The 22,775-nt window shown below is 38.9% G+C and overlaps 4 protein-coding genes across 4 annotated transcripts; 2 read left to right on the top strand and 2 right to left on the bottom strand.

The window, feature by feature from the left end:
* The first annotated feature begins 1,026 nt into the window (after window positions 1–1,026).
* syt15 (synaptotagmin XV) lies at window positions 1,027–3,760 on the top strand. The gene is made up of 8 exons (XM_026315907.1): window positions 1,027–1,346; window positions 1,429–1,618; window positions 1,775–1,911; window positions 2,062–2,354; window positions 2,474–2,641; window positions 2,716–2,824; window positions 2,912–3,094; window positions 3,422–3,760. Exons 1-8 carry the CDS (start codon window positions 1,340–1,342, stop codon window positions 3,559–3,561), a joined length of 1,227 nt encoding a protein of 408 aa, XP_026171692.1. The 5' UTR covers window positions 1,027–1,339; the 3' UTR covers window positions 3,562–3,760.
* Window positions 3,761–3,930: 170 nt separating this feature from the next.
* Window positions 3,931–10,659, top strand: nat9 (N-acetyltransferase 9). Its single transcript, XM_026316268.1, has 7 exons — window positions 3,931–4,124; window positions 4,545–4,654; window positions 5,084–5,224; window positions 5,337–5,396; window positions 5,679–5,773; window positions 5,858–6,063; window positions 10,527–10,659. The coding sequence occupies exons 1-6, from the start codon at window positions 4,048–4,050 to the stop codon at window positions 6,005–6,007; spliced, it is 633 nt and encodes a 210-aa protein (XP_026172053.1). The 5' UTR covers window positions 3,931–4,047; the 3' UTR covers window positions 6,008–6,063; window positions 10,527–10,659.
* On the bottom strand, window positions 9,013–16,816 carry lrrc59 (leucine rich repeat containing 59). Its single transcript, XM_026316267.1, has 8 exons — window positions 16,649–16,816; window positions 16,392–16,503; window positions 15,673–15,732; window positions 13,222–13,380; window positions 12,243–12,347; window positions 12,081–12,153; window positions 11,740–11,931; window positions 9,013–10,707 (listed from the first exon to the last, which is right to left on the bottom strand). Exons 2-8 carry the CDS (start codon window positions 16,491–16,493, stop codon window positions 10,427–10,429), a joined length of 972 nt encoding a protein of 323 aa, XP_026172052.1. The 5' UTR covers window positions 16,494–16,503; window positions 16,649–16,816; the 3' UTR covers window positions 9,013–10,426.
* A 1,116-nt stretch (window positions 16,817–17,932) lies between these two features.
* On the bottom strand, window positions 17,933–22,128 carry LOC113135809 (5-hydroxytryptamine receptor 3A-like). The gene is made up of 10 exons (XM_026316101.1): window positions 22,092–22,128; window positions 20,744–20,908; window positions 20,434–20,474; window positions 20,218–20,327; window positions 19,964–20,133; window positions 19,658–19,818; window positions 18,958–19,168; window positions 18,677–18,841; window positions 18,401–18,486; window positions 17,933–18,160 (listed from the first exon to the last, which is right to left on the bottom strand). The coding sequence occupies exons 1-10, from the start codon at window positions 22,126–22,128 to the stop codon at window positions 17,933–17,935; spliced, it is 1,374 nt and encodes a 457-aa protein (XP_026171886.1).
* Window positions 22,129–22,775: the final 647 nt, after the last annotated feature.

The raw sequence follows: 22,775 nt of genomic DNA, 5'->3' as shown, positions 1-22,775 counted from the left end.
ACTAAAACAGATTTAAAAAGTATTTTGCCTGTAATTGACAGAAGGCATCAATGCAAAACAGACAAAAACAGATAGAAGAATGGCAAAGGCTGTAATAATTACAGGTTACTGTGCCTATGTGCATTTGACTTTATTCCTCTGTATATTTATGCTTTTTAAAAGCAGGTTATGCCAGTCCTTTAGTCCTTAAACCAATCAATAATATTCTCTAGGCCTAAAAATACCCTCTTACCTTTAATGTCACAACTTGTGTCCTGTTTTGCCCCTGGCCCTGTCCCTAAGCAGGTAGTGCTAAATGGCATCGCTCCTTCCTCCCCTCACTTCTTAAGAGGTTCATCTTCCCTGTTTCCAGCCGCTCTCACAGTCTTAAACGCATCGGTTTTGCTTTTCCTGTGACTTTTCTTCAGCTTGATCTTCTCCTCTGTCAATTCTCTCATAACTGGACCTCATGTGAAGTGTGAATATCAGAATTTCTCTTTGTCAGTGTGTCCGTGTGTGCCATTATGCTACCTTTAGCTCTGAGGATTAACCATCATCTCATTAGCTACTGTCCAATCTTTGAACAGTCTGAGAGTGTGTGCATGTGTGTAAGTAAAGCAGCAGTGAGTGGATGAGTGCTTAATGAGCATTTTGATTCTGAGCTCAGATCAGCTGTCAGGGCAGTCATAATCACATGTATGTGCAGTTATTTGTAGGATTATTATTGTTTATAAGGGGATGATGTAACTGACTGTGAGCATAAATGTAAAGCCAAAGCTGTAGTGAAGCACAGCAATAAATATTCTAAGTCAGTACAAACCTTTGTGCCAATCCAGCTATTAGATGTTGACCCATTTACCAGGATAAATATTGTATTCTCCATTTTCCATAATACAACCAGTAGCCTGACTGTGTCATTAAGGTTCATTTTTTGACTTTACTTAACAAACCTCCTACTGATCCATAGAAAATATTACACTGTCAGACTGAGTAGTAACCTTCATAGATAGTAAGCTGACCCTCATAGATATAAATTAAAGGGTTTGTGCTATAAGGAAATGAATGGAAGCTATTCACTGGTGGTCAGTCAGAAAAATTGGTTTGAAAATCTTAAATCAGTGGTGTGGTCCTAGAAAGAGCGTGGTCTCCAACCAAAAGTTGGTTAATGGTTTAATGTGGTGAGAATCAACCAGCTGTGTTATACTCTGTCTGCCCTCCAGGGTCACATACAGTAAACTCTACACACTCTCTCACAGGAGAGACTCTCACATTAGTAACTAATGCTCAGAAGCAGCTTCAGCTTTGATCAGTGCGAGTGAAAGCTGGTAAAAAGACAACGTGAACTGAAAAACACTCCTCCATGGCAGGTAAGCAGAAAACCACATCAGACTCAAAGCCTGTCATATATACATGGGCTTATTTCCATTGTTTATGTGTTTGTTTGCTCAGACCAGGTGTTACTGTTGGCTGCTGGTCTGTCCGTGGGTCTGCTGTTGCTGCTGCTGCTGGCTCTGGTGGTTTATTATCTGTGGAGGAAGAAGAAAAGCCAGAGACTATACCAGGAGCTGCTCTCCACAGTGCCATCAGTACCAGCCTGCTCTGCCCCAGTCATCCTGGTCTCTCAGGGCCCCTGGTCCATGTTAGTACCACATAAAATATGCAGTGGTGGTCTTATAACACATTTTACAATTATATAAAATTATTCAATTAATATAATGACCATAGTTTGTCATTTAAACCAGTATTAAATAAAAATCTTGCATGTTTAATACAAATGTTCTCATGTGTGATAAAGGCCCAGTGAGATTCCTTTCACCTTGCCTCCTCGCTTCATGACCAGAAAGCACGACGATCTGGAAAATGAGGTGGAGGAGATGAAGATGGAGAGCCGCAGGGACATACTAGCCCATCGTGGGTCACTCTCAGTGAGGAGTGGGTCACTACTGCCTTCAATTTGTCAGCATGTCAAGATGATTATAGTTAGTTTGAAAATAGGAAACTGAAATTCAGCTAAACTCACTGAAAATTGAAGGACTCGTAAATTGTCCTCAGACTTGTTTAGTGCTTGTGTAAATGTTTCAGGTTGGTACCCTGTGGGGACGGTGCTGGCAGGTCTCTACTCTGCTCCTTCTCTGAATGAGGTGGTGGCCCCCCCTCCTGGCATGGTCGCCCGTCTCTGCTTCTCAGTAGAGTGTCGCCACAGCAGCGAGCAGTTCATGGTCTCCTTGCTTCGCCTCGCCAACCTCCCCCCTCGTTTCCATGGCAATGCCACGCTTGTGGAACTCCGGCTGCTCCCTGATGACCGGCGGCCCCGCCAGGCCAAGGCCCGGGACACCGGCCCCGACCCAGAGTTCAGTGACTGCTTTGTTTTCCAGGTGAGGACACAAAAATTTACAGAAGTCTTAAATTTGCTGGGCCACACAGAAGAACAGAAAATTAAAATGCGAAATGAGTAAAATGGGTCAAGAAACCAATGCATATGTTTCCTGCGCAGGTGTCAGGAGTGTGTGTGTCCCACAGCACCCTGAGTATGTGTGTGCTGAGTGTGGAGCAGGATGGCAAACGTCACGTGGTGGGCAGGGTGACATTTCCTCTGGAGCGGGAGCTCAGTCAGGCCGGCAGGGTGCTCTGGAGGGACCTCGAGACTGAGGATGACACGCAGGTAAACGCTGAAGATCTTTGCATGTGCACAAAATGGGTCATACAGGCTCATAATCGCTGTGTCGACTCTGTCAGTGTTCAGAGCTGGGTGATGTGCAGGTATCTCTCACCTACAGTCCATCTCTGCAGCGCCTCTCTGTGGTGGTTTTGAGGGCTCGAGGCCTACAGCTGCTCACAGACACAGGTAGATGGTTGTCCAGGGTGTACTACACTATAAAACATCATTTAAATCTGAGGGGATAGAATTTAATACAACACCTGTGTTTCCCAGGTGTGTGTGTCCAGGTGAGCTTACAGATACTCACTCGTGTGATGAAGATAAAACGTAGCTGTGTAGTGACAAGTGAAAACAACCCAGTCTTCAACCACAACATGACCTTTAAACTCCGCTCACAGCACCTGGATGAAGCCTGTCTGAAGTTTGAGCTGCAGCAGCCAAACCAAGTCCGCTCAGGTGACCAACTTTTTAGGAAAGTTAGCAGAAAATTATTAATTGTGCATTTATATTATGGTTTCTTGTCAATAGGCCCGTCAGGAAAATGCTGTAAAGTTTCCAAACAACTCACAGAGCAGTGGTTCCCAGCTTGGGAATCAGGAACTATAGCTTTCAAAAAAAATGCATGAAAGTCAAAGATATAGTGTGTGTTCAGTTTATTAGTACGTTCCAATCAGTTTAGATGCCTTGTCTGCTAAAACGCACTACGTTACCTTCAATAACAGCTTGTTGCTGAATAGCTCTGAAGTGCAGGCACAGTAATTAAGCTCTACATCTTTCTTCAAGAGTGTCCAGTTCTGCTGGGAGTGCTGGTGCTGGGCCCCTTCATGTACGCCAGGGGCCTGCAGCTGCAGCACTGGATGGACATGGTCAACACACCGCAGGAGCCGGTGGAGCTGTGGCATGGACTGGGCAGAGCCTCTTGAACACCCAAAGCCACAACACATACACAGATACATACCTGCATGTGCATACACACACAGTGTGAATAAATAAACTAAAAATGCAGATAAACGTGTTCATTATTTACAAAAATAGAGATGGCTTATTCAATTACAGTGACAAACATCCAAGAATAATCGAGAAATGAAAAAGTCGATATAAGGGTTTTGTAGATTTAGCTAAATGTGGGGGGATGGTGAAATGTTAGGCAGTTTTTTTTTTAGGTTTTATGATTATTATTTTTACTTTAAGAGGCTATAAAATGCAAGAGGTCAGAAAATAATTTTCAGTCCAGCTCTTCAGTAGTTGCTCCTTCTGTCCAGCAGGGGGCGACTCCTGCCTGTGTGACCGTGAGAGCAACTGCAGTTTGAGGCGCTGAGTGTGAAGGAGGAAGTGCTGAGCGAGCAGGCGTCTCACATGGTTTTCTGAAATAATTCTCTCTGAGAGTGTTTTGTGTCTGGTTTGGCGTCATGAAGATCAATGAGAACACGTTACTGGACGGACACAAAGTGGTGCTGGTTCCTTACAACGCAGAGCACGTGCCCAGGTAACATTCATACCTGTCGTGTGCGGCACGTGAGAGTTTCAGCGTGTGGCCTGACTTGCCTGAATAAATAGATTCATTTCTGACTTTTTATTCTTTGTATCTCTGTTTGCTCCTTTGATGGAGTTTTATTCTGACCATTGTCTGAATATTTGATTGATATTTTCATTTGAGCCTGAAATAGAAACAACAAACTGTTTTTATCATCGATTCTGAGTAGAAGTTATTGCCTAATTGAATTTCCCACATAGAGAAACTCCAAATGTTCAATTCACTGTGATGAGACAACAGAAAAGTACAATCATGCTTCAAAAGTGACAAACTATGAGACTGTTTTTCATTTGGGCATCAGGATAAAGGATTAAGGTAAATGTGTGGAAACGTGAAGTCCCTGTCTCTTATCCAGCTGTTGGCATTTGTCAGGTATCATGAGTGGATGAAGTCTCCTGAGCTGCAGCAGCTGACCGCCTCAGAGCCTCTCACCCTGGAACAGGAGTACGACATGCAGAGGAGCTGGAGGGAAGAGAGTGACAGTAAGAATTCACCGCCAATAACTATGCACAAGTCAGTCGGCTCTTACACATCCTCACACAGCAGTGGTTATTAATCTTAAGCATTTCCAGACAATTACAAGATCATTTGTCATGTCAGTGCTTCTTCTCTGTGACTATTTGGATATTTTTCTATCTCAAAGGCTTTGAAACATTTTAAAATGAAACCATCTAAAAAGGACGTTTGCACCCTGTGAAAAAGGGCTCACACTTTTAACATAAGGCCTGAAACATCACTCTAAAATTCAGTTTGCTTTAAATCAGCCAGCAAGTGTTAAGTGTGTTCTTTCCAGAATTAAAGGAATAGACATTTGTACCAACATCAACTTGCTCCAACTTGCTTGTAAGACTTTACATATCCTGAGGTTTAGTAGTAGTGAATTTGACATTTTTTTTATTTTATTTTGGCAGAGTGCACATTTATTATCTTGGACAAGCAGCAATGGGCAGATACCAGTGTAGAGGAGGAGCAGTGCATGGTGGGAGATGTCAACCTCTTCCTGACTGACCCCACTGACCTCTCCTTGGCTGAGCTGGAGGTCATGATAGCAGGTGAAGCCCATTGTGTCTTAAATCTATACCAAAGGCTGCTCTTAACAACATCCTATCTGCATCTATTTAGACAATATATTCCCTTGACATTTATAACATTTGTTTTTAACAGAGCCCAGTTACAGAGGCAAGGGCATCGGAAAGGAAGTGACACGTATGATGATGTGCTACGGTAAGCATCTCTATTCCGTCTGTCAGAAGACTAAAGGTTAAAGCTGCTGTGTAGAAGTTGCACATTTTGGATTTGCAGCATCTTTTCCCTGGTTCCACATCTCCTGAATCGTTCCTTGATTTTATATTTTGCAGTAATTAGGTTTTATGTTGGTCTTCATTCACTGTTTTTCTGGTTCAGTGAACTGCATTGAAAAAATGAGGCTTTGTGGGTTTAAATATGGGCTCACACAGAGCTGGTGTTGGTGAAAGGTTGTGATCAGTGTGTGTTCTCTTGCACCAGGAGTCACCAAACTTGGGATCCAAAAGTTTCAAGCGAAAATTGGGCTGGACAACCAGGTCAGCATCAGCATGTTCAAGAAACTCCACTTCCAGCAGGTAATAGGATGACATGTTCTCAGTGTATGAGATGACTGACGGTTTTGTAAGTGAATCTCATAATTGTCCTTGTGTCTGCTGCAGGTGTCAGTGTGCCACGTCTTCAGAGAAGTCACGCTTGAGCTGACGGTGGACGAGCCTGTTCGGATGAGGCTGCTGGATGACATGGCCTTCATGAAGGAGAGGGACTACAGACAGACCTGCAGCAACAGACAGGAGCTGGTGTCACAGTGAAGTGTTGCCCTACACGGTCAAACCCCAAAGGCTGTAGAGCTGATCGTTCTGCACAGGTAAACAAAAAACACTGACACACAAAGCTGAGATGGGATTTGTAGTTTAGGGTTTTTTTTTTTAGTCCTCTTTTTGCACTCATACCCTCATCACATACTCTAATTTACATATAATATATACACTCATATCTATAATACTTGATCTCATCCCTGCAGTGGTAGGGAGTAAGGACATCAGTATAGTTTTGAGGTACTAGGTCTTTCTGTAACTTTAAACCTTGTGATATATTCTGCTTTCAGAGGGCCATAGTATGGCGTTACATCCATGCTAACGCTAGAGGGCGCAAAAACACACGGTGAAAAATTAGACCTGCACGTTTTTAAATGTTCGCGAGAGCAAATGTGACGTTTGTGCGCACAGAAAGAAGACCTGAGCGTATGTTTATTTATAATATCACGCTCAAACTGTTTTTTTTCTCTCATGGTAACGTTATTTATCAGTCATCACAGCTAAATGCAAAGGTGCTCCTTCTCCAGTTAATTAACACTGAGCTAACGTTAGCTAGCGCTGCTGTTTTAGCTAATCAAACGTCCAACGGAGCGATAACATTATCGTTAGTTTAATGAATCGACAAATCATACACACTTTTAGCAGAAACACTGTTGGACTAATATATAACACAGGTTCTCTCTCTCTCTCACACACACACACACACACACACACACACACACACACACACCGCGCCGCTAACTCAAGTCTCTCCACTACAGGCACAACCAAAACACAACATGACAGATTCACGGACATTACGGAAACCTGACTTACCGTCGTTAACAGTGCGCTTACTAACTCGACTCAATTAACTACTCACAACGACGGTCAACAATAACATCTCGTTTGAGTGGGTCAACACTGCTCTATCTTCTGGCAACGTCATACACACCTTTAGAGGAAATACTGTTTGACTAATAAATAACGTTACAGTAACGTAGTATAACGATCAAATGGAGAGTGAAAAGCACATTTGAGGAGGGAAAAACACAGTTTGAGTGAGATACTATGAAAAACACACGCGAAGCTACGGATCCCTTTAAGTATCAGGTGGAAATAATTTTTTTAGACTTTGTTTTGCGTTACCTCGCAAAATGATTTGCATTGTGTGCGTTTTATTAGCTTACCTAACACTACATTAATAACGTTAATTAACCACTTGCTAATGCTTCCCATTACAACCCATTGCTTGATGTCACATTTCGCCCGGGTAGGCTGTTTTGCTGGTTCCCTTCATTTGACCAAGATTTTTGCGTTACCTCGCAATAATCGCAAAAATCTTTTTGCGAGGTAACGCAAGTGGTAAACAAGCGGTAAAAAAGTAATTCCCACCTGATACTTAAGGGGCTCCGTACCATAGCATGTGTAATTCTAAAACAGGGACCATTAATACGGTGCTACCGACTTTTTCATCTAACTATTGGAAAGAAAGTAAAGTTCTGTAAGCAACTTTTTTCCAAAGCTGGAGTTTTCATTTAAATTTGGAAATCACACACATTTGCTGTTAATTCTTCCATTTCCTCTTACACACGCCTACATTAACACTAGGACCGCCAGTGGGTCGATATATGTAGTTGTAATTTGAAACCACAGGGCCAATTTCACTTTTCACTGTATTGTTGTCTTTTATTAATATAAATTGTTTTTTTTTATTTTCTAAATGTACTTACTTTCCACCGCTGCTCACACCAACCTTTAAAGTCATCTAATATAGAAGTGCATATACGTATGCGTATATTGTTTAGTGTAGAGGTTTGTCAGCACTTCCCTGCTCTGAGTTACATGTTACAAAGCAAAGTTTCATCAGGCTAATGGTGACTGTGGTTGCTGGCTTTTGCAGATTGCTCTCTCCATCATATTAGGTGGTTTATGGTCATATGAGCTCATTCACATTAATGCTTGTTTAACTGGAGATCAGTTACAGGAATTACCCATAATGCAGTTTCTCGGCATCTGTTCTGTGTTGTGGAGTTGTAATTTCGTAATCTCTCTAATCAGGTTAAAATCTGTGTTTTGTGGTCTGTTCATCTTTGTAGAAAAGCAGGAAACTACATTTTATCAACTTAACAGTGACGCCTTATCTAATCAAAAGCATATCACTATTAGGAATGAAAGTTCAGTTTTCATCTTTGAAACAGAAGTTGTGAATGTTAGCGTTAGCGTTTAGCTTTTCTGGATCTGTAAGTCAAATCACCTGATCTTTATCACCTCAGCTTTTAGGCCAACATGCGAGAGGATTCATTACAATTCTCACAGAAAAAAAATTGTGACAATTGGGCTGATGAAGATCATTGGATATGACCAACAGCTCCAGAAAAGCCATTAAACTCATGCTATGGTGACATTATCTTTGATTGGAAATGAAAAATATTTCCATAGGCCATGGGCAGAAAGTTAACAGGTTGATTTACAGCTAGTTTTTCTGCCATGTACTGTAGCATTACAATATTGTTGTGTTCCTCTGTTTGTTTTTGAGGGGTTCTTTTAATGGACCTTTTTGTGGTTTTGATGAGGGCCCTATTGGGGGAGCCACAGTTTTTAAGTGCTTTCTTAATGTGTTTGTGCTCCTTTTCTTTCCGTGTACTAATGTTCTCAATCAGGTGGTGCAGGATCCAGATAATTGGTTGTGCTCCTGTGGGTGGTGAGAAATTTAGTACTGGTCTACGTGTTCTTTGCGTGTGGGTTTTCTATATACTTTGAAGTTCAGGCATTTGCCATGTTGAGTGTGCAAAGCAGAGTCTAGAAAGGATAAACTCTACTTCTGTGCATAGGTGTTGGTAAAATCCCTCATTATATTTGAAATAGTTTGTCGTCAAGCAGAGATTGAGCAGAACGTGTAATTGGTCTGGGCTGAGGTTGGTCCTGTTGGATAGTGTGTTGTGTCTTAGCAAGCGTTGCCATTGTTGTTACAAAACACATTTAAATACTTGTTGCAGTGCATAGCCATTTAATGACACTGAAAATGAGCAGCTTTTTGCATGAAAACGCCCTGACAGCAAACCTGCCTACAGTGATACAGATGACAGATTAAAATAAAGAAAGGCATTTCAGACTTTGAACCTGAAGTTCAGTATAATCACCTGATCATTTGGATTGTTAAAGTTATTAAAGTTAATGTTTGTACAAGTGATTACTCCTTAATCACATTTATATCATATCACTGCTAATGTAGTTGCACATTTTGCTGCTGTGTTTTTCCAACCTTCAATGCAGCCACTGAATTCCAGTTTTTGTCTTTGCAGTTTAAGAAAAATCAATTGTTTATTATACTTTATTGGTAATGCAGATTTAAGTATTTATAGCTTTACTTAAGAATTACAACTTCAGATTCATATTCAGTTTGGATTCAACAACTCAAGTTTCAAGTCTAAATATGAATGGAAATCAATGACTGTAAGGAAAGTAGCAAGAAGGTGAAACACATCATGCTGATGTGCAAATATTGATCTGTAATGAAAACATGATTTCTAGCACATGCAGAATCTTTGAAAAGGTCCTTTTAAATAGTCTGTGCACTGGGAAGGGTGTTCGTTAGAGCCCAACAGATACTGGGATTTGAAAGGACAAGACAGAAATCTGTATCTGAAAGTGGAAAAATATCAACTACTCTCTGGTGGCAGCTTCTCCAATGTGAGGATTTGTCACAAATGATCATATCTTTGGATTTTAGACTTTTAAAAAATTGACTGTAATGGCAACCGTTTTTAAATGCTTCTTTGGCAGATTTCTGCTGTACTTTCTTGTTAAGATAAATCTACAAAAAAGTAAAATCCACTCCACATGTATTGTTGGGCTCTAGCTTGCAGGTCAGACAGTGTCTGTTAGCTGTGAGATTTTGCTGGTGTGACTGATGTAAACCTAGAAAGACAGAGGAGGCCACAACAGACGAGTGAGCTCTACATTCACACAGCCTTCATTGCACGTTTGGACTGGCAGTTAACACACGAGTTCACACTCCAATGCAGCAGAGACAGGGCCACCTGACATTTCATTGAACATCTCTCAAATCCAACCTGTGCTCCATGTCATGCACTGAAACACAAACCAGCTCCTGGTCTTAGTGCAAAACATGGCTGACAGGGAGGCATTTAAGATGAGGACTTTTAACAAAAAAAAACAAACAAAAAAAAAACCGGTTGTAGTACAAAGAGGGTACAAGAGCTACAACAATTCCATAGGAATTTATGATTTTACTACATCTGTACATCCCCATCATCTCTCTGTACGGACACTTTATCTCCCAGCACCACAAATGGTGAGCAGATACAGCGTTGTCACCTTAGGATTCATGATGTTAGCATATTAAAAAAATCACAGGATTTGCAGGTGAGAGTGGGAAGCTCAGTTTTTTTTATGGAGGCAGATGAGCATTTAGTTTTTAGATGTTTGTGTGGATTCGAGAAACTCTTTCACTGCAGAGGAGAGATTTTGCAGCAGTTGTCTGACCACAACCTCTTTCTCTCTGGCCCAGGTTAGACTGTCATCCATGGCGACGTTGACTGGCACACACAGAGCTTCCTTCTGCAGATCAGTCAGCCGGCAGGCAGCAGCAGCTCCGGCTAATCCCAGCAGCAGCAGGAGGAGCAGCTTGAACATCAGCCCAATGAGAGATCGTCGAGGTTTGGGAGCTGACTGCACAACAACTTTTTTATCTGCAGAGATAAAGAGGTAACATAAGAATGAGTCCTTATATACAACTCAGACTCTCTTAGAATTATACCTGAATACTGTGCATCAAGATTTTTGTGCTAGAAATATTCCAGCCACAAGTTGTTTGCATTTTTTTTTTTTTTTATTGGCTAACTGAAAATTCAAACTACATTTTTCTTGTTTAAAGAAAATAGTGAGTGAGTTTTGAATCCTTTTGACAGATAAGTGAGTCCCTCAAGAGAAAATGCTACAAAACTCATCCCAGCTACTTCAGGCTTTGTTCACCAAACCTTTTGGAGCTTTATGCTTTTAATTTATAATTTACCTTATATACAAACAGCATTATGACCATATTTTAAAACCACTAAATACAGTATTTACAGCCCAACTGTGATAGTTATGGCCTGCTACGCTGGAGATGGTGCGTTTGATTTTGATGGACTTGCTCAAGATTTAAAACGTGGAGAAATGGATTTCTGTGTGCAGTTTAGAAATTCATTTCTAGATACATGTACACACATCGTCTGACACGTAACTTAAAAAAAAAAAAAAATCACATTTGGCTTTTCAGGGTTTTTTAGGAATTGTTTTGAGGGAATTTGCTTATGAGTGAGTGGCCCTTAATACATATTTTAACATGGAATATTTAAAAATGTACTGATTCTATTGTTTTGCTGTGTTTCTGCCATGTAGCTCTGTGATGATTAATGGTTAAAAATAATTTACAGTGAGGTGGCAGAAATGTAAAAGTGAAGCATGCAGACTTCTTTAAAATGGGTCACAATTTGTCTACTTTTATTTCTGTTTCAGTATCACCAGTGTTTATCTGCTGTTGGAATGGGTACTCGCTGTTTGTGAATGCTGCTCCATTCACATCTGCCAACAGAAGGTGTTCTGCAGTCAGCGTTTATGAGCCCAGATGCATAGAGCAGTGTTTCTAAACACCAAGTGCCATATAAACATTGTCCAGTTATATAGAAACGCAAACAAATTATGGCCCATTTGGTTTGTGACATTCAGACCTTGGTTCCTACCTGCTGTCTGGCCATTCTTTTTCTTCTTCTCCTCGGTCTTCTTCTTCTGTTGTTCCTGTGCAGCTAAGGCTGCCATCTGAGCCTTGTACTCTTTCCTCCTCTTTTCCTTCTCCTCTGCCTTCTCCCGTTTACGAGCTTCCTTTTCTCTGGCCTCTCGTTCCCTCTGCTTGGCCTCCCTCTTCCTCTCCAGCTCTGATTAGAGAATGGAGAAAAACACATTGAGAGATGCACTCAGATCACTGTAACATTCATTCTTATATGAACTGTATTTAATTTATTTTAATATTCAATTTGTCCTAATGTTTTTTTGTAAGCTCAAATAAAGATTTTCTACAACCCACCTTTTTCTCTCAAAAGACGTTTCTCTCGTGCACGATCGACCTCATCCTGAATGGTTCTCATGTGCTGTAGAACCTGCAAAAAAAAACAACCTTTAGTTTTGGATGCTCTAAATACATTTAATTTAAAGAGTATGTACGAATTGGTCAATTGATCTTTGTGACCTTGGTGGCACACTGTTTACACTGCTTCTCATCCAGACAATCTCCTGCTGCCTTGGCCAGGATGGGCTCCAGCGGATTATCCTTCAGATCCAACCACTTCAGACTCTGAGCACAAAACACACACATGCAAAGTCAAATAACTGGTGTCAAACATCAGCACAAAACAACATATGATGGGAGGATATGATGATTACATTTGAAATAAATGTCTAACAACTGCAGTACAGCAAAGCATATCAACAACTATTTACCATTAAAGAAAATTTGACATTTTGAAGAATACACTTCTTGCTGAGAGTCACATCAGAACATTGATACCACTGCTGTGTCCTTATGGCAAATCAGAAGCTACAGCCAGTAGCTGATTGTGATAGCTTAGTTTTAAACACTAAGCTATCACAAGGCACTAAAACACAGCGAGTGTGGCTTCATTCAAAGTGCCACACCAGCTCTCTTTGCCCCCCCGATCAGGTAAAAAAACGTACTGTATGAATTTAATCTGTCACTTCATGCTTACTGTACAGATTAAAGAGTATTTTCATCTAATTCTCAGCAAGAAACAAGCATATGGCCAGTTCTTTTAAGAATACATTAGCCCTTGTTGTCCAAAAACCTGATTTAGTTTTTACTTAAACTGCCCAAAGTTTTACAAACTCAAACTGTTTCAAATATTCAATAAATAAACCTTTTTTATGATTGGACAATGGTTAAAAAAAAAACTGATGACTTTGAACAAAACATAAATTCAGCATCACAACTGATAAACAGGAAACTTCAAAATAATCAAGTTTTTATAAAAAACAACAGTTCTATACTGCACCTAAATGTGAATTTTAATTAATACCTATCAGAACAACTTCAACTATATTTATCTACAGGGGCTGGACACTGAACACAATGATGTTGCAGTTTTAGGTTGCTACAATCAGTATGCACAAATATAACATGAGCGCACACAATGCTTGTCTCTGACTCTTACCCTGAGCTGCGAGAAGCTGACAGGCAGGACAGTCAGTTTGTTGTTGTAAAGGTCCAAATGCTGAAGGTTGACCAGGTTCCCTAGGTCATCTGGCAGACAAGCCAGCTGGTTTTTACTCAAATCCACCTTCACCAGGTGGGTCAGGTTGCAAAACTCTGGCTGAAGGAAAGAAACCAGACAGAAACAAACATCAGTCTTAGCATTCTCAGTTCAACAGAGATACAAGAACTGGTTAAAGGTGGAATAAGTAATTCCTTTTCAGCTCATCAGACAGTTGTGCTGCTTTTGGATGTTCTAATCTAAGAGATGGAAAAATCGAGCAACATTGAGGAACATTTTAAAAGTAAGTTTACTGCTGCAAATGTGTTGGGTTTATTAACATACAACTATGCTATTACAGTAAGTTAATAATTCACTGAACCTGACATCTGTCATCTGTGTAGCTGTACAAAACTACCATAAAATGTCTTCAAATGTTTTTGGCCAAAAATTAGAGGAAAACTAAGAAAATGACAAAATTATAACTACTCACAAATTTAAATTCAAGTAAAATCATGATAGGTAACCAATGCTATTAAAACAAACATCTGAATCAAATCTGAGTCATCTGACTACTGTTAATGCTTTCTATAACAACAAGTCAATCCAAAACCAAAGCAAAGGTTTTGCTTTTATTTGTCCCACTCTTTATGTGCAAACCAACACAGCTTCTTTTGTCTTGCAGCCACTGCTTTGGACGCAGTCAGACTTCTAGACACCTAGAGCTCCTACCAGGCAGGCTGTGTGAAATGACTACTACCGGTCTGAACAAAAGCTTCTTATACGATGACTATATGAGACTAATATTAACACAGTTTAGAAAAGTTAGAATAACAACAGAGGCAACATAATGTTGTGGTTGGGTTTAGTACAGCAGAGACATTATATCCAGTTTCCATTTGATATATCAAACAATGTGTAAAATTTTAGTTCATGGACCTTTAACATTAGTGGGCTAAATGACAGGCAGAACACAGTTTTAACGTAAATACAGGACATTAGTATCACTCTGTAATCCCAGAGTGTTCTGGAGTCACAGAGACGTCAGAAACCAATTCCTCTATGTGAATATTAAAAAAATAATAATTCTTTCATGTATAACACCTATCATCATACACTAAATTTAGATAAACACAAAATAACCATTTAAAAGAAAAAAGTGAGAGCAACCTCAGAGTACGGGCCCCTCTTATAAGATAAACATAACTTCAAGGAAACAAGATGTGAACACAATAATGTTAAATATTTTTTACATGATTTAACACATACCTTTATAAAGTCCTAGATACATTAAAAAAATGTTAAACTATAAATGCTACATACTGCACATTAAAGGCAGCAGTTCCAAACCAAGGGTCTGTAAGAAGACAAAACATAATACAATCGAGATGTACTGACATCCTGACTTTTGCCTGGATCCTGCAGCTAAAGTTTATTTTCACTTCTGATTCATCTGCCAGAAAATGAATTAAAAGCTAGTCTAAATGTTTAAAAAGTAGTGAAATAATGCCCAGTGAAACATTTCATACTGTTGATTCAGGAATGCGCAATATCTTATCGTACGCGATATATCGCGAGAACAAACCCACACGCCGATAAAACGCCATTTGATTACGTATTTTCAAGTGCGACGCGCTCGCGGCCGCGAGCGCATGCGCAAAAGTAGAACTCACGTGTATTACACAGAACAGCAAAAATGGTGCTAAAAGTCCCTAAAGTGTGAAAAACATGAAGTGAACTTGTGCTATTGTTTATCGTCATATTTATCGTTATCGGCTAAATGCTAGAAATTAAAAATTTTAGCCATTATCCCCATGTTGAATGTTTTTTGTCTGGACAACAGTGTAAACCTCAAAGATATTTATTTTACTGGGAGACAAAACAGAAAATCCTTTCATTTGAGAGACTGGAACCAGCCAAGACATAACATTATTTTACCATCTTTGTTTATCCTATAAACTTTGATTTTAAATGAGTTATACCATTATCAAACCTGATATGTTTCTGTCTTACTGAACTTTCCTGTACCTTTATATATTTTAGCTTATTTTTCATTTCATTTTCACATTTTTATTTATCTTATTTATATTAAATGTATTATTTCTAGGCTATTCTTAAATTAGATTGTTTTAAGATGCACTTTTCTATGCTTTTTCTCTTTTGCTCTGATGTTTTTTCTCTTGTGCTGACATTGTGTATGGAAATGTGCAAATAAACACATCCTGAATAATCACAGGACAGGATCAATCCATTATTCAAACTGACTGATTGATCACCTTCTGTGAATGTACTCATCTCTCTCCAGGCATCTAAAGATCTACATCTCAAAGTCTAAACATTTGATGAGAGATCACAAATACTAATTTTACACACATTTGTGTTGTAGTACAATAAGAGTGAGATTGTACTTACAGGAAGGGAGCTGATGTTGTTGCATGACAAGTCCACAGCAGTCGCTTTGGGGAATAAAGCCTGTTGGGATAAATATTAGAATGAGTCACTTGAACATTATCTGTAATTATAGCTGTAGAAAAAGTAGAAGCAGCAACAGTGTAGAAATACTAAAAGTACTTCATTCAAAACTGTACTCCAAGCATTCAAAGTAAAAAGTACTCGTTTTGCACTATTCTAGAGAATCTTGTTTTCTTGCTGAGAGAAAATCTCACACACAAGATATTTTGTGCACACTGGTTATTATCTTATTAAAGAGAGACATAAAATTGCATATTAATCTTTCTGGATCTCTTTTCTTTATTCTGTAGCAGGACAAGTTAAAATATTATCATTCGTATTGTTGACCTTACATAAATCCTAGTAAACCTTTGTACTTCAACCTAGTCAAGTCTAATCAGCCACAACTGGGCTTCTACAACAATATATAATCCATAGTAATGCATAATATTTTAAAAACTCATGTTTTGCATGTAAAAGATCAGTAGTAAATGAAATATGTGTAGCTGCAAAGTAGCATGAATTGGAAATACCTGAGTGAAGTAAAGTTAGATAATTTTGTGTTTAATTAACTTTTTAACCAAGAAACATGATCACACAGAAACAGTCATGTGTTTAAGGTTGTTTAAAACTGATTTAATGTTTTATTTATTAACATTTTCTCACACAAACAAACTCACCAGCTCTTTGACTGGTACCTCGGTGAGGTTACACAGGCTCAGGTCCACTTCGTTTCCATTGATTTTATCCTTCAGGTTCAACACTTTGCTGTTTTTACTCATTCTGGAGCCCCTAAATAAAGACAAAACAGACTTGGTGTCAAAAACAAACACTCACATTTGGGAAATTTCGACCCAAACCAACAGTTTTAACAGCAGATACTTTCGACTAGCTAACGTTAGCGTGTGTAAATTAGCGTTTTTCGAGCTCTGCTCACCTGTTTTGTGCGCTCTGACAAAACTGTCTTCAACTATGACAAACGACGTGGAAAGAATTAGCAGTTCAACTCGTAAATGGGAAGAAAGTTACTGGTAAAACCGCTGAAATGTTGGCAAGTGTGTATTTTCGGCAGCATTGACTGCCTCAATGAAAGTCCACGTCACTCATCGAGCGACAGCGTGAAGACGTTGCAGCGAACAGCGCCACCTGCAGCCCCGGAGGGAACTGCACATGTAAAAATACAGACCTGCTAGATAGTTTGCTCATAAACTCAATCCACTCTGTGATTTAGAAAGACTGTATTCAAGTATGTGCATTTGCACTTAAGTTAATTGCAGACACCAGTTTCTGCAGATCTTTGTGAATCACACAACCAAGCAACCAGGCTCACTTTATCCAGAGACTGGCCAGGTGTTAGGAGTCTTCTCTTTCAGTCTCCCCCAGTCTTCTCTGGTTCATGTTTTGGTTCATTCTCACATGCTCTCATGTAAATGCAAAGAAAAACTGGAGAAAATAGGCTTTGTTTCATAGTTTATTTCTGAATCACAAAGAGTCTGATCCCACAACACTGACAGGTTAATATTAAACTTGTGAGCATGTTAGGAAGCTGCATTAAAGCACATCTGTGTCTAAGTGAAGCCTCTCAGAGCAGCTATAGCTTCACACTTTATCTGCCTTACAAATTCTAAGTCACTCTAACTACTTTAAATTAATATGAGTAGCTATAAATATTTTCAGGGCACATGGAACAGGGTTTACACAGTATCTCCTAAATAATGAAATGGCAATACAAGGCCTAAATACAAAAGAATTAATTAGATTATATTCCATTTCTATCTGGGAGGATTTATGCACATGTTAATGTAGGACCACAAAAAATTGTTTACGCTTATGTTGCAAAATAGCAAGTCTACAATGTGATGGTATATTAGTATACTGACATTTTACAATACAATACCCAGTATGTGTTGTATGTGAACTACTATATGTGAACTACTGTGTGCACTTGCAATACCTGAGCAGCCAAATACAACTTTCCTCATTCGCTTTGCCACAGCAGCAGAACAAGACATGAGAAGCAAATCGATTGTGTATGTCGATACAAGTCTTTGTTATCACAACAGCAAACTGAACTGAGCTGAATATATTTTGTTTAGATATTGTCCTGTGGGATTGTTGCACTGATCACTAGTAATGAGCACATTAATATGGGGTCGTGCAGCTTCTGATGTTTCTAACTTACAGAAACCAGAACTCAGTAAGCATCATTATCTAACACTAGTTAATGTTGTTCACTGTTCCACTTGAAAGTCATATAGAGTAAAAACATACTGGCAGTTGTGACATAGAAGATGAAGAAGACTTTGTTGATTCTTTTAGTCATTCTGATCCAGTAGCCAGGCTTCTCTTTTGCCTTCATGCTGTTAAGGAGCAGAATTAATGTTTTCAGCGTCTCATCTGAAAGCTGCTCAGAGTAGAGAGTCTCCTCTGTCATTTGGATGCTGCCACCCTGAAACAGTTGAATCAACTGTGGTTATTAACATGATTATGTTTAATACACTTGTTACATTTCAAAGTCGCATATTTATATAAAATTTGATCTGAAAGCAAACTAGCTAAGCATATTTATTTCAACCTTTGCCACCAAAAAATAATCAGTAGTACCCTAATGTCAACACTTTTCATTGAGACTGTTTCTTCAGGAGCAAGCTGTGCTTATGGAAATTGGTTCATTATTTTTAATTCTAACCTTTATGTCCACTGGCTGCAGTTCAGATGCTGTTTTACCAGGAGATCCATTACTGTGACATGCAGAGTGAATCAATTTAGCAAAGTCTGAAAAGACACAAAACAGGTTAGTGCACAATCAGAACAACACCATAACCCATGCAACTGTTTCAGAGAATTCAAAAAGTAACTATAAATGAATTAACTTCTATCACTGCATCATTTCATCTTTTGCAAACAGACCAGATGTTTGACTTTATCATCACTGTAAACATACTAACATGTCTGTTTGTCTCACCTCTTAAATAGCTGTGAAATTTAGCTTTGACTTCTTTGTCTTCAAACAGGCTCTGATCTTTACTGTTGTCTTGAGATGCAGAGTCTTTCTCCATCAGATACATCACCAAAATCGTCTCCAGGAGGCTGAGCATCATCAGAGCAAAAGTCCCAATGCAGTAGAGCGCTGAAGAGAGAAGGTATCTTTACATTATTTTGGACTAATATATACTCATTGATTATGTGCTGTTCTTGCTTATACAAATTACAGGTCAATACAGGAAACACTCACAGCTTCTTTACCTATTAGTGGGATCTTGTTTGATGAAGAAGGCAGGATTTCATTCAGAATAAGCTGCAGTACAGTGACAGCGAGCAGCACAGTGACTTTAAAGCTGAGCTTCTCGCCTCCACTGTCTGAGATCAAGAAGGAGGCCAAGTCCAGACACAGGAAGAAGAGGACAGGCAGCAAGAAGTTGATGACATAGAGGGCTGACCTTCTCTCCATTTTGATCTGTGGATTTGTGTTTAAGATTCAAGCATATGACTTTTACATTTAACAAAGGCCAAATTGAAGCAACTACAAGTATTACAGGTAATTAATAGACAAGGTAATCTGTCCCAATCTGTTCATTCAAATAATTTACTGCACTGAAGGAAACAAATAGTAGCAGTAAAATAAAATGTACTCCAGTACATGTAAAAGTGCTCATAGTAAGGAAAAACAGGGTGCATTTTGATATTTCATGTTATATTTACAGATCAATGCAAGCAAGAAAAGAAGAAGTATTGACATGTAGATATAACAAAAGAGAAAAAAGATGGGAAATAGAGAAAGAAGACAGGATGGGACAGAATACAAGTGAAGGTAAACAAAAGTCTGAGAAAGGAAGCAAATATAAAAAAAATAAATTTAAATTAATTAATAAGTCAAATGAGTGGCTTGAGTCATACACACATAGAAAACTGATCATTTCCAATTCTGTGTCTGTATAGTACTTACAGTGTAAACGACAACATTTTGGTCAAAGCCATAATTGTTGATAATGTTATCGCTGACTTCCATGCTGATGAACAACCACTCGTACTGGGTTCGCATCACCTCACGTGACTCCTCTGTGACCTTTGAAGAGTTGTAGTAGTACTTAAGAGACATTTCTCTAACTGAGAGAGAAGAAAACCATTAAACTGAGGTTTTTTTCTGAAGAATGTCTGCTGTTTTCTCATATTTAGCCATGCGACAATAACTTTAAAATAAATTAAAGCTCACATACATTCATACTTCAAACACAGCTGGTCACGTACTCACCCGAGTGTATAATAGACTTGAAGGAGAGGTTGCAGATCTGAGTGTCGAAGGGAAATTTGTAAACCTGCATCCTGCAGGTACTGACCAGGACCTGATCGTTTGTAAATTCAACATTACCTCTATGTGTAATGGTGAGATAAGGAGACGGAGGGGCCTTGTCCCTCTCTATCCTGTATGAAAACACATTTCATATGTTTCTAAACCATATAATATAACTTCTTCTAAAAAGCACAAACAGCAAAATTCAAACTTACATCTCTTCAATAGTGAGGTCTGGCTTCCACATAAGTTCTGTCGGAACAGACACAGACTGAATTCCACAAAAGTCATCAGGATCCCAGCCAATGTAGTCACTGTGCCACCACTACAGAGGCAAACCAGGGGAAAACATTTAAAGAAAAGCAATACAAGTTTCCTGAGGTGGGAATTCATTCCATCCAAAATGTCTTTCTTCCACAGAGAAAACTCACCATGGTAATCCAAACGTAAGGAACAAATTTCTGGTCCTTCTCTTTCTGTGAGCAAAAAATATGTGTAAAAATCTTTCCAGCCAAACAACCCAAGTTATACTTTAAAAAATAAACAGCAATTTAAAAGTTTGAACTCCTACTGCATCTAAAATAGCACAGATCAGACCATCCAGGCTTACTGATGCATATTAATGTGAGATCAATTTATTATTATTATTTTTATTATTCTCTGATATGCGACATAATGGCACCAACATAATGTCTGCAAAAGAGGAAATAACAATTATAGTTTATAACTATACACGATCACTTACCATTTCTAGAATGGCATAGAGCAGCACATCCAGGTTTACCTCCGTGGAAGTTGTGTGGTTATTCACAGGTCGGGTCATGTAGAACAGCTCGTTATTTTTGGTCAAGTTCAAGTGCTTTAACACAGCTTGATAACTGCAGTTGCCCTGAGAGGATGCCCCATCTGAGCAAAAACATCAGGACACATCCACTCAGCAGGAAGTACATCTAGAAATATGACACTAATTACCATGCTCTTCATTTTGCCTTTGAATACAGACTCCTGGGTGTTTCAGTTTTGTTAAAAAGGTTTTTGTTAAAAAAGGGTTTATCTGTAGCATGTCTCCTGGTGTGCTATTTCAGGAAACAGTCAAATGGTTGTTTGAAGGACATTTTCCTAGACCAGTACTATCATCAGATCAAAGTTTTTGTGTGTCCACTATTATCAGCCTCAGTTAGACCTTGTGCTGCCTGATAATGAGCAAATATTAGCATGCTAACACACTTAATTAAGATGATGAAGATTCTACCTGCAATGCATCCATATGTTAGTATGACAACATAAGCTTTTAGCTAAAAGCAGCTCTGGATGTAAGTGCAGCTCCACACACCTACAGCCTGGTCCCTCACAAATATGATACAGTATGTGGTTACTGTGGTCACAGAAAGGACATTATTAGACAGCGGATGTTGGCAGCCATGGGCCAGCTCATCTACTCAAACACCAAATGACTTGTGAAGGTGAACAATCTGATCATCCTCATAGTCTGAGCTCCAGCTACTAAACATCAATCTGCTTCACTGTTTCAAAGTGCTGTTAGTGAAAGTTAACCCAGAATTTTGCAATATTTTGCAGTTTTCTATGCAGTTAAATTACATTAAAATGACAGATGTTTGTTAAGTTTGTGTTTTATGTTTATATCACCACCCTGAAAGCCCATCAGAATTCAACAGCACCACAATCCCAGCAGTCACACAGTCAAATCAACATCTTTCTAAAACATTTTCAACCAAGCCTGCATATCATGCATTAAGGGAGGACTAATTGGACTATTGCATTCAGCTGCATTAGACTATTTTAGCTAAGATAACATAAGATAGATAATACAAAACTGGGAGTGTATAAATCAATAAAAACAGAATTTTCATTTAGCGTCTAGTGGTATCAAACACTACAGATAGTTTTGAAGTTATCTACCCAGATTTTGAAATATGTCTCTTTAACAGTATCCATGTTACTCTTAAAAGCTACAGACAATTGACTACAGTCACTGTGACTATTTCCTTGGTATGAGATAGTTCCAGTGAACGCTGTGAGGTCTGTGGCTTATCCAGAGCCACACAGACACTGTAAACAGAAATGTTACCTGTGAGGAGGAGCAGGAAGAAGGCAGTGAGCAGCATGAGTGCAGGATCAGCAGGAATTTAAAGGCTGTGGGAGATAAGTACAGAAATTGTGCATCCCTGTCTACTACGGTTCAGAAAAACTGCCTCACACTTATCATTGCACTGATGGGGGGTTGGGCAAAGTTAATAGCCAACCCCCTTTTTAATAAACATCACAGTAAAGCAGTGATTCACAACAGCTTTAAAGTGCTAAGCAAACCTTTTAGACACTACAGGTCAACTGAGGGGATTGATGCCACAGTTAACCTCACACAACATGCAGTAAATAGAACTCTTTTTATCCTCTGTATGATACACATATATGACAGAAACTCTGCTGAATATCCATCAGTCCAGTGCAGTACTACTATGGTCTCAGTATATAGAGGTCAAATTAAGGAGAGAAAGATATGACTGGTATGAAGTGTGTGGGGTTTTGCACCATGTCAAACGGTCACTTGGATATATTTACTTAACCCTGCGTGGTATGTGGTTTTTAGTGGTTGAGTGCTTTAGGGTTTTAGAGTGTTGTAAATAACTGCCAACAATTTGTTTTCTTTGATGGTAAAAAGATATAAAAGATATATATATATATATATATATATATATATATATATATATATATATATATATATATATATATATATATATATATATATATATAT

Source organism: Mastacembelus armatus, chromosome 19 (genome assembly GCF_900324485.2).
Source record: "Mastacembelus armatus chromosome 19, fMasArm1.2, whole genome shotgun sequence".
Classification (NCBI taxonomy): Eukaryota; Metazoa; Chordata; class Actinopteri; order Synbranchiformes; family Mastacembelidae; genus Mastacembelus; species Mastacembelus armatus.
This window is presented reverse-complemented; position numbering and strand designations above follow the sequence as displayed.

Excerpts from the sequence above, each read along its gene's own strand:
- syt15 (XM_026315907.1), top strand. Across the intron at positions 2,642-2,715 it reads AGACTGAGGATGACACGCAG|TGTTCAGAGCTGGGTGATGT; the intron begins GTAAACGCTGAA and ends CGACTCTGTCAG. Across the intron at positions 2,825-2,911 it reads ACAGCTGCTCACAGACACAG|GTGTGTGTGTCCAGGTGAGC; the intron begins GTAGATGGTTGT and ends TGTGTTTCCCAG.
- nat9 (XM_026316268.1), top strand. The coding sequence starts at position 4,048 with ATGAAGATCAATGAGAACACGTTACTGGACGGACACAAAGTGGTGCTG. Across the intron at positions 4,655-5,083 it reads CTGGAGGGAAGAGAGTGACA|AGTGCACATTTATTATCTTG; the intron begins GTAAGAATTCAC and ends TTATTTTGGCAG. Across the intron at positions 5,225-5,336 it reads GCTGGAGGTCATGATAGCAG|AGCCCAGTTACAGAGGCAAG; the intron begins GTGAAGCCCATT and ends TGTTTTTAACAG.
- lrrc59 (XM_026316267.1), bottom strand. The coding sequence starts at position 16,493 with ATGAGTAAAAACAGCAAAGTGTTGAACCTGAAGGATAAAATCAATGGA. Across the intron at positions 12,348-13,221 it reads TCAGCTTCTCGCAGCTCAGG|AGTCTGAAGTGGTTGGATCT; the intron begins GTAAGAGTCAGA and ends TTTTGTGCTCAG. Across the intron at positions 11,932-12,080 it reads ACGTCTTTTGAGAGAAAAAG|AGCTGGAGAGGAAGAGGGAG; the intron begins GTGGGTTGTAGA and ends TTCTCTAATCAG.
- LOC113135809 (XM_026316101.1), bottom strand. The coding sequence starts at position 22,128 with ATGCTGCTCACTGCCTTCTTCCTGCTCCTCCTCACAG. Across the intron at positions 19,819-19,963 it reads CAAGTCTATTATACACTCGG|TTAGAGAAATGTCTCTTAAG; the intron begins GTGAGTACGTGA and ends CTTCTCTCTCAG. Across the intron at positions 18,161-18,400 it reads TGCAGCCAGTGGACATAAAG|GGTGGCAGCATCCAAATGAC; the intron begins GTTAGAATTAAA and ends CAACTGTTTCAG.